The sequence below is a fragment of the Thunnus thynnus genome, chromosome 7 (assembly GCF_963924715.1).
Source record: "Thunnus thynnus chromosome 7, fThuThy2.1, whole genome shotgun sequence".
Classification (NCBI taxonomy): domain Eukaryota; kingdom Metazoa; phylum Chordata; class Actinopteri; order Scombriformes; family Scombridae; genus Thunnus; species Thunnus thynnus.
This window is the reverse complement of record NC_089523.1, coordinates 32,663,785-32,674,404: the sequence shown is the minus strand read 5'-3', so window position 1 is coordinate 32,674,404 and position 10,620 is coordinate 32,663,785. Positions and strand designations below refer to the sequence as shown.

General features: G+C 41.9%; 1 protein-coding gene across 1 annotated transcript; it reads left to right on the top strand.

Moving 5' to 3' along the window:
* The first annotated feature begins 1,681 nt into the window (after positions 1 to 1,681).
* On the top strand, positions 1,682 to 10,523 carry LOC137186536 (protein FAM222B-like). The gene is made up of 3 exons (XM_067595536.1): positions 1,682 to 1,812; positions 4,139 to 4,266; positions 4,743 to 10,523. Exons 2-3 carry the CDS (start codon positions 4,185 to 4,187, stop codon positions 6,797 to 6,799), a joined length of 2,139 nt encoding a protein of 712 aa, XP_067451637.1. The 5' UTR covers positions 1,682 to 1,812; positions 4,139 to 4,184; the 3' UTR covers positions 6,800 to 10,523.
* Positions 10,524 to 10,620: the final 97 nt, after the last annotated feature.

Below are 10,620 nucleotides of genomic sequence, written 5' to 3'. Positions count from 1 at the left end.
TTAAAACACTTAAAATTAGCTCCACCTCCATATTAAAGGACGGATTCACAATTTTTCAAGTGTGTCTTAAAACAACAGTCAGGAGCCCAAATGAACATTGAAACCTGTTTTTCTTGCTGTAATCATTCCTCCTGTTCATACTGACCATTAGAAGATCCCTTCATAATGTACTTTACAATGGAAGTGATGGAGGACAAAATCCACAGTCCTCCTCCTGTGCAAAAATGTATTTAAAAGTTTATCTGAAGCTAATATGAAGCTTCAGCGTCCAAATGAGTCAAATCAAGTAGATATCTTTCAACGTTACAGTCTTTTTAGTGTCAAAGTCCCTCTTTTTGTTACTATACTTCCACCACAGCTCAACAGGGAAACACAAAGAGGGAATTTGATGCTAAAAAGACTGTAAATGTGTCAAATATTCACTTGATATGACTAACTCAGACTGCTGAAGCTGAATATAAGCTTCACATCTACTTTTAAATGACTGTGTGGACACAATGTGGATTTTGGCCTCCATCACTTCCATAGAAAGCACATTTGAAGAATCTTTTAATATCCAGTATGAACAGGAGGGATGATTACAGCGAGGAAAACCTCTTTCACTGTTACCATGGACACCTGACTGCTGGTTTAACACACACTGGAAAAATTGTGTTTAATGCATCAATAATGATTAATAATGATTAAATGATATAACACTTTTACTTTTGATACCGAGGCAGTGGTGGAAGAAGTATTCAGATCCTTTACTGCAGTAAAAGTACCAATACAACAATGTAAAAATACTCCATTACAAGTAAAAGTCCTGCATTAAAAGTCCTACCACAGTAAAAGTACATAAGTATTATGAGCTTGATGTAGTTAAAGTATTGCAGTAAAAGTAGTGGGTTGGTCCCTCTGACTGATATATTATTATATATGACATCATTAGATTATTAATAGTGAAGCATCAGTGTTAGAGCAGCATGTTACTGTTGTAGCTGCTGGAGGTGGAGCTAGTTTACACTACTTTATATACAGTTAGCTAGTTTAGTCAAGTGTTTCCCAACCTTGGGGTCGGGCCCCTCCAAAGGGTCAGCAGATAAATCTGAGGGGTGGTGAGATGATTAATGGGAGAGGAAAGAAGAAAAAACAAAGTTCTGATACACAAATCTGTTTTCAGTTTTTTGGACTTTTTCTCTAATCTTTGATTTTTGCTGAAATATTGGATCATTTGAACATTTATTGAAATGAAAGCATGTGAGAAGTTTAGAGGGAAAAATCACTATTTGGTGGAGCTGTTAACAACTCATAGACATGTGAAATGTGACCCCGACTACACACTGCTTTTTGTAAGACGTCAAAAGCCAAAAAGGTTGGAAACCACTGGTTTCATCTTTAACAATGTGTTGTATTTTAAAAGCTTGTTATATTATCCATTGTGTCAAATCTTCATCTGAAAAGTAACTAAAGCTGTCAAATAAATGTAGTGGAGTAGAAAGTACAATATTTCCCTCTGAAATGTCTAAATTGTACTTAAGTACAGTACTTGAGTAAATGTACTTAGTTACTTCCCACCACTGTACCCAGGCCACCGCCCTGGAGTTGGAGTAATAAACGTCTCATCTGGGGGGATTATGGATTATTGGTCAGGCGTTTGCCGGTGATGTCTAAATGCAGAACAGGGGTCCTTTCTCTTTGCGCATGCTCGACAAATGTTGCTGCCGTCGCCCGGAGAAGCAACACACTGGGGATGGTCTCTTCATCATTAAAAACAATATCAACGGTATATCTCCACAAAATGAAGTTACCCTACTCATAGATTCGCGAGGAGTAAGTATTTTCCTCTTTAATACAGGTCGCCTCGGCGGGTTTTTGTCAATGAAAAGCTAAAGTTTGCCTAACAGCTGGCCTGGTCACAATAAGCACAAAGAAGCTCCTTATTTATTGTGGTGCTCGACTCGTGGTTTCCTATTGAACGTTGTAATTTTCAGTTTTAATTTCGATTTAGGGGAAGTATCGAGGCCCTGCAGTCAGCTCAGTTTGTGTTTGTCAGCTGAAATAGTCCAGCAACATTATTATATCGGTGCTAACGTCAGCTAGCTGTTTGAAACTACAGCCGGCTGGGTAGCTACACAGATGGCTAATGTTACTAGCTGCAGACGGGCTGCCTCAAACTTCACGTAGCCCACGATGATGGTTGTATTAAATACGTCATTCGACACGTTCAAACGCCTTGCAAAGGTTTAAACTAGCTGGGGACGATGCCGTAGCTTTACACGGTAAGTGTGACCTATGTCTGTAGAAAAGGTCACATTATTCAGTCTGCATTAATGAGGATCCATTTTTCCTTTCCTGTTCCTGACAACACTCACTCCACTGCGTCCTCCTGTGGAGTGCAGAGGATGAAAAGGCAGAGCCACATCAACACCCAAAGCACTGGTCTCATATCTAAATTCACTGTAATGTAAGTCATATCACCAACAAACCCAACAGTGGTTAAGAGATTTGGAAGACTGCACCACTATTAACGAGTCATCTTCCAGTATTTCAACAGTGGTGATGAATCATTGAACTGTCTGCAAGTTGATGATGAATCTGCAAAAAATTGTGTGACTAAATCATAGGATGACGCCTTTTTTATATTTCTAGTTGTCTGACCAGAGTGTACTTAACCTCAGTAAGTCATGAAAAACATTTCATGTAAGGTAACACGAGGCCAGGGATTACAGTGGCTCTGCAGCCCTGCATGACTGAATGAATCTTACTGACATTTGATGAAGAAACTGTATTTCATGTAAATCTGTCACATCATGGCAGATACCCAGTCCACTTAATGAGATCAGTATCAATTCCGATCTGGGAAATGGGGATTGGTGCAGGCCTAGGAGTGGCACTGGGTATTGGTAATGAAGACATGGATGTCTGTTTCTTATGTTCTCCTTGTAAACACCACCTCTTTGTGTTATTGCAATATATTTGAGCTGTAAACATGTACAGTAAATACCCAAAGACATCAATTTATCAATTACCTGATGAGCCATTTGTCAGAAAATGTTTCCTGTTAATGGATTTTCATTTTTCAAGCAAAAAATACTAAATATTCCCTCATTTTATCTTCTTTATTGTGATGATTTGCATCTTCTTTTTCTTTTGTGATGGTAAATTAAATATCTTTTTATCTTTTGTATTTCACTTGAAGATGTCACCTTGAGCTTAAAGAGACTCTAACAGACGCATAACACTATTTATTAATTATGTAATTAGTGATAATAATTGTCAGATTTACTTGTTAATGACAAATAATTGCTAGTTGCAGCCCTACTGGGGATTTGGTTCCCCATCTCTTTCATTGTAAGCACATTAGGAAGGATTTTATAATGGCCACTGTGAACTGGAGGAAGGATTACAGCGATCTAAAACTGTTTTAATGTGCATTTGGGAATGTGAGTACGGTTTATGGACAGACCTGAAAAAAATGTGAACCTGCTTTTTTTTTTGTTTTTGGCCTTAAAAAAAATAACGCAGCGTAGTGAATCTGACCAGAGATATGAGGTTGTTTTTAGTTACTTACACATCATTTTGCAGATTTATCAGCAATGTGTTGATGTTTATTGAAATACTAAAAACTGACTCGTCATTGTGGTGCAATCTTTACAAACCAGCGTATCGGTAAGATCAAGTATTGAATAAACCTTGAATAAGATCTCCAGCTTTTTACTTTAATCTACAATAAAAATGTATTTGGATTCAGGGACCAGCGCTTCGTTTTGGGTCTAACTTTTTCATAACATGACCTACTAAACCATGTTCAGCAGAGGAAATTGTGCTTTTTTTTTAACTGTGTGCTTTTGGCTCAGCCTCATGTGAGTTTTAAGAAGATAGCCGTTTGGCTGCAGTCTGCCTTCATGCTGTGTTCTATGTGCTGTTTTGTTCAAGGCGAGAAAAAGGCTTTTTCACATCTCCATCTTGGCTTTTTTTGCGAGCTGCAGGGTGTACGCAGTGAGCTTTTACAGAGCCATGATCTCAGTTTATTACAAGCTGCCATTTGCAAAAGGTCACATTGTACTGGATGTGAAAATAGGAGATAGCAAAGTCATTTCACACCAACGTAAGTGTCTATCAGTGGCTGACTTGCGCCTGCTCTGTTTCTCCCCAGTATGGTGAGGAGAAGGTGTCCCATGCTGCATTAGTGGAATAGTGACATGCTGGCCTGTCTGCCAGCATCAGGTGACCCTACCATCCGACTTCTCTCCCGCACGCAGATGAACACTGGACTTCAGAAATGTATGTGCTTTCTTTCACCGTGTTGTGGTTTTATTTCCTCTTTTGAAAGTAGTAACTTCATCATTGGTCAGCGTTACGGACCTGATATTACTTATCCTTTACATGACAAAGATTGTGCAAGATTATGTCATCACTGACCCCTAAAAGCTTAAATTGTGATGAACAAATAAAATCTACCTGCAAGATAGCTTCAATTCTAGTTGAACAGTGTACATGATCCTGGCTTTAATGTAGGAGTTGAACAGTTAAACACATATTTAAGCATTTGATGCAAAACACTCTTAAGAGGCAAAGCAAGTTTTTGTTATCCATAAAGCGCCGTGCTAGCTGCAGTTGCAGATAAAGCTACGATGAAGCAGCAGCACCACATTTTATTCACACATTGCTTATTGTCATAGTGATGCATCTCAGTATATAGTGTTGATCAGTGTGCTTTGCTAGCCGTTTCTGGTTGTCTAACTTTTTACACATTGCAGGGGAAACTACACAGAAGATGAGATCTGTCAGCTATCCAACCCCAGCAGAGTTGGATGCCTATGCTAAGAAAGTTGCCAACAACCCTCTGACCATCCAGATCTTCCCCAACAGTGTCAAAGTACCTCAAAGGAAGCACATTCGCCGCACAGTAAACGGGCTTGACACATCGTCGTCCAGCCAGCGCCACAGTCCCTACCCCTCTCAGGTCAGCGCCAGTGGCGGCCTGCTGGCTGTCCTCCGTGCGCCTGCTAAAGGCGTCATCAAAGAATCAGACGGCAGCCGCGCCCGACAGCTTCATAAGGCCGTCATGAACCCTCACAGTGGACCATACGCCACTCAAAGCACTTTAAACCTTCCTCAGCCTGCTCCTCACCTACAGGGCCCGTCGCAGCCTGTGGCCCAGGCTGCCCAGAAGCAAGGCATGGTTCACCCGCAGGCGCTACAGCAACAGCAGCAAAGCATGACTCATCCAATGACTTTACAGCAGCCTCAAACTTTGCCGAACCCACAGGCTTTACAGCAAAGGAACATGGCTCATTCACAAGCTCTGCAGCGGCAGCAGAGTTTGTCCCAGGTTCAGACTTCACAGCAGCAAAGATTGGCTCACCCACAAGGCATACAGAGGCAGCAGAGTCTGCCTCACACCCAGGCACTACAGCAACAGCAGAGCCAGTCTTGTCCATCAGTCATACCACAGCAGCATCTTTCTCACCTGCAGACATTAAAGCATCAGACGGCTCCTCCGCAAGCTTTACTTACACAACAAGGTGTGACTCAGGATCTGCGCCACATGTCTGATGGAGCTCAGCTTCCGAGCCTGCAGCATGCCCAGGGTCTAGTTGGCTCACAGCCCCCTCCCCAGGCTGTGGGTGCAGGACCTCCGACCATGCCTAACAGCCTCCAGCAGCCCCCGCCGGGGGCATACGGGCCCCGGAAGCTCCCTGACGCAGATGCCCCACCAAATGTAACTGTATCTACCTCCACCATCCCACTGTCCATGGCAGCCAGCCTGCATCAGAACCGGCCTGGCGACCTGAGCAGCATCGTGCACCAAATCAACCAGTTGTGCCAGGCACGGGCTGGCATGGGCTCCACCTCAGTCTGTGAGGGCCAGATCGCAAACCCCAGCCCCATAAGCCGCAACCTGCTGATCAACGCCAGCTCAAGAGTATCATCTCACCACCTGGCTCTGGGCGCTGTGCCCAGCTGCCTTATTGTGGGACCCCCGGACAAAGCTACAGCTCAGACTCCCAGTGCTGCTCTCCATACACAGCCCAATATAGCTGCTACTAACAGTATGCCTGCCTTTCATACAGACCAAGAGAAGGTACAACTGCAGCAGCAGCAGCAGCAGCAGCAGCAACAACAACAGCAGCAGCAGCAGCTTCAGCACCATTTACATCAGCAGAAACAACAACAACAGCAGCAGCATCAGTTACAGCAGCAGCAGCATTTACAACAGATACAGCAGCTGCAGCAGCAGCAGCGCTCCTGGGCCCAACATCAACTGGCTCACATGCAGCAGCCACCCGAGGGGGCCCATCCCTGCAAGAACCCAAGGATGGAGCCTCCGACTGAGTGTGCTTTCCCCTCTCGAAACCTCAACTATTCCCACAAGCTACCCAACACTGCACAGTCCTTCCCTCTAAAACACCCAGCAGAAAAGCCACGACCATCATCCCCTGTTAACTGCCCAGTAGGTTCTATGCCTTACATTAATGGCCACTACATGCAGCCACCGTGGGGCAGCATCCCATCCACAGCAGGTAACAATGGATCTGGCCCTCAGGACATCCCAGTGGCCTTCCAGGGAGGGCAGGCTGCTGCCTCCACAGACCGCATCCCAGGGGCAAAGTACAGACCAGGGAAAGAGGGTCTTACCGGCCAGTCGAAGTTGTTGCAGAATGTGGATTTCCTAGGAGGTGACTTCCAGATGCCCAGCTTTCAGGAGCAGAACATGGATGTGATGGAGAAGATGCACAGGTCAGCCATGGGCCAAGTTCAGGAGCCCAGTAATAGCGGAGGTGTCCACACTCATCACCCAGGCTACCGATAAAGCGTGAGCTTATCCCACTTGGTGTGTTTTTTGAGTTTTTTTTTTCCTCAACAGCTACTTTCAGCTTCTAATGGTTTATTCTTTAAGATCTTGCAAGTGATCAATTACATTTTATTGCTTCAGAGCTTGATTTGTAGACCCACCAGGTTGTGATGTTTCAAAGTATTCCTCAGGTCTTAAGCCATGTCGTACCTTTTGTTGCAGATGAAGGGTTTTTGAGATTGTTGTTCCACTGTTGAGTAGAATTCCTCTTTTTTCATCACTGGCATGGATGTGCTGCTCTTTGTTCATGTATATACAGTGTTCTAAAATATTCAGTTGCAGCTGAGAATATTCTTGCCATAAGATTGTCACAGTGCTATTCCCAGGTTGACATGGAACAACTTTTTTTCAGCATTTGTGGCCTTACAACTGCCCAAAGGCAAGATTTAAGGATGTCCTTGTGTAATGTTTATATTTGCAATTATTTATCCTTTTAACAGGTTTGTGATTCATTTTGAAATGAGAAGGTTACATGTATATGCAATTAACAAGACTGTTGATAAGGTTTTTTTTTTGTTTGTTTGTTTTTTTTTTTGGTCCCAGGAGCTCCCTTCCCCCCCATAGTTGAGGTGTAAAACTCGTTAACGGGCCTAAACGAAAGGCGCGTCTCATCTATCAGGAATACAACATGGCTTCTGAACTGCAAAACCCGTGAGCGGGTGGTCCGGGTAGTTATTGCATTTTGTTCCATGAGGTGATCAGTGTGCAGAGAATGGCTACCTATCATCACTGTTGAGCAGAATTTTTAGTTACTGTAAATACAAGACAAAGCCAGCACTAGCAAAAAACAAAAAAACAAAAAACAGTAACATTCTCCATTTCTGAGATTCATGTTCTTAAGTTGCGAGTAGTTTCTCTTAAGTTTGGAAAGTCTAAAGTGCCCTCTCTCGTGTGTAATATTTCAAGAATTGCTTTTTGAAGAAGTAGTCTTTCTTTTTATTACATATTTTTTTTGTCGTAATTCTGTAGATGGTCCTACCTAAACTGTAGAAATTTACTTTTTTAAAATGTTACGCTTAACATTTGGCAAAGGAGCAGAGGACTCAGTTAGCCCCTATTTGTCTATAGCTAATGTGAAACAGAATGGCATCCCATTGTTTATTAAAATAATGTATGTATGTGAAAAAGCAAATTGATCACTTGCAAGCATGCAAGTACTTCAGATAATGCAAGCTGGGAAAACGCTGAATTTCCCCTCTAATGCATTTCCTCACCACTTTACTACTGTAACGCAAGTGAACTGATGTGGTGTCGACATAATCTGTGTGGCTTGTGGTGGGCTGTTCATCTACTAATCACTGGCCTTACCCTGTGTTGTATTTCTGCTACCTATAAGGAAAAAGTAAGAACATTTTAACGCAGGTTATGTTTTTTGCTAGATGTGTCTAGCATGAAGCTCTGAACCCCCATCTCCTCCTCCTCCTCCTCTTAAGTCCTTTTTTTTTTTTTTTCGGGTTGATGTTGTCTGGGCATATTATTGCTCCGCTATCCTCAAGCCTTCTGGAATAAGCCTTAAATGTCACAGTAGTTATCCTCTACTTAATACTTACCATAACTGACCTTTCTTTGCCAGGATCCAAACTTAAGTATGGCTTCATTGTGAGAAAGAGAAGAAGAAAAAACAACAAAAAAAAAAAAGTTCCCCCTGAGCTTTGGTTCCATTGGAAATCTGTTAAAACTGTCAGATCATTGTGATCGTATGTATAGGCAGTGGGAATGGATGATATTGCCTTAAATGGAAATATTAAGGTAATAACGCTTCTCCTACCTGTTGATAAATCACCATCCTACTGTCTCAAATGTTGCCTATCTATCAAGGATTTAAGATGATTTTATGAGTAAAATATGAATAGTATTTAGCAGAGTTAGTAGGTATGTAGAACAGGGCTGTAGCAGTTATTTTTAAAGTATTTGGACTGTGTTTTTAGTTGTTATTAATAAATATTCTGATTTATAGTTTCTTAATTTATTTTTTTTGGACCACTGCATCCTGAAGCCATAGGTGTTTTTTCACATTAGGTGCCATAGGTGACACATATTGACACAAACGGTGTGAACTGATTCGTCTTCACTCAGCGTCGAAAATAAAGAGGTTTGCATCCATCGCTTTAAATCCGATGTCTTTCACAACGCCGAGCATTTTTTTTTTTCCTCTCTCTGAATCATTCTCAGAACACAGTACAGGTCAAAAGGGAGAAAGAACGGCATGATGATGATGATGATGATATCATCTTCAGAGAAAGACAGCCGAGATGCAAGCCGTAGCTTTTTTTGGATTTTGGTCTTCATACTTGATGGCAGTTTATTTTATTTTTTTTCCTGGCTCTCATTTTTGATGTGCCTGCCCCTTGAAGCTGCTATTGAATTTAATCTTAACACACACTAGTATGATTGGTGTGTGCGTGTGTATGAATAGTAATGATGTATGGGCTGTATCAGTGGAAATAAGTTCAAATTTATGGGATAGGCACAGGGCTAAATTTGCCACCACTTAAACGCTGGTAAATTTGGCTGTTTGTCTGTATCGCCGGCCATATTTGGGAATTATTCTATATTCTAAATATATAATAACTGACTGGTATTCTAAGTGGCTAAGAGTGATTTCCAGGAGTCTGACACACTGTGGCCTAAAGACTGACAACTCCCAGGCCTGTTTGGGTTTCTTAACTATAAAAAAATCAACAGTCACTGAGAGAAAACACTAAACGATCTCACAGACCTGTCCTGTTAAATTCTTTTGAACTGCCTCGTTACAGCCTGACATAGGTTCAGGTTCTACAGTTTCATATGAAGTGCCTCCACTGGGCGTAGTATGGAGAAAAATGTGTGAATGGATGCTTGCGTGTGTGTATGTTAAGCTTGGGTACTTGCACACAGACTGTGCACGCAGACAAAAAGGTGCACGAAGTTAATCTCTGATGGGGGACCAAGCTACTTAGTGTAACTACTGATACTGTGTCATGGACTGAAGTCCTGAAGTGTGCCACGATTCCTAGACACTGTCGGGATGTGTGAACTGTTTGCTGCTGACTCACTGACCAAAGTGACCAAGCGTCCCTCTCTGTAACCACCCCCAGCCAAAAGCCTTGGCAAGCTTGTATTTGGGAACTTAATGTTTATAACAGTAATAAGCAACAACCTGGTGACATAAAGGAGAGCTGCTGCCCTCATTTGGACTGTTAAAAGAAAAATCTTGTGAAGTAAAAGTGTAAAGATGTGAACAGAGCATAAAATAATCTAGAGCGAGGAGTGGTTCCTGTACTGCACAGTACACCCCAATTGTTTTTTCTCCAGGCAAAATTCAGATCTTTGTATGTTTTTTGTGGTTCCATTTCACAATATCATCATGTAGAGATCCTACGTCTTTTCACCCAACAGTACATGTCAATATGCACTGTAAGAAATCTTAACTACTTAAGCACATTGTAGCTCATGTTAGTTGACTCAGATGGCAATATTTATTGGGGCACAGGTATGTACCAGCTCTCTCTAGATTTATTTTTACTCTTAATAAATATGATTGTCTTTGATTATCGAAGATCTATCATGAACGGTGGTGGAGGGGGCCTTACTTTCTCTACTTTGTGAAAAATGTGATATTCCAGTTTTGCCTAACCTTCAGGAATAAAATGTCTTGCACAAACATTCCCCCCCTAACCAAAATAAAGTTTGCAAACACAAAGCTTTTGGTGTGTGACTGGTCTTTATGATGTACATACAGACGTACCAGATGATTTTAAGTGTGTAATGTGTGATAATTCAGATAAGAAGACAATCTA

Excerpts from the sequence above, each read along its gene's own strand:
- LOC137186536 (XM_067595536.1), top strand. The coding sequence starts at position 4,185 with ATGCTGGCCTGTCTGCCAGCATCAGGTGACCCTACCATCCGACTTCTC. Across the intron at positions 4,267-4,742 it reads GAACACTGGACTTCAGAAAT|GGGAAACTACACAGAAGATG; the intron begins GTATGTGCTTTC and ends TACACATTGCAG.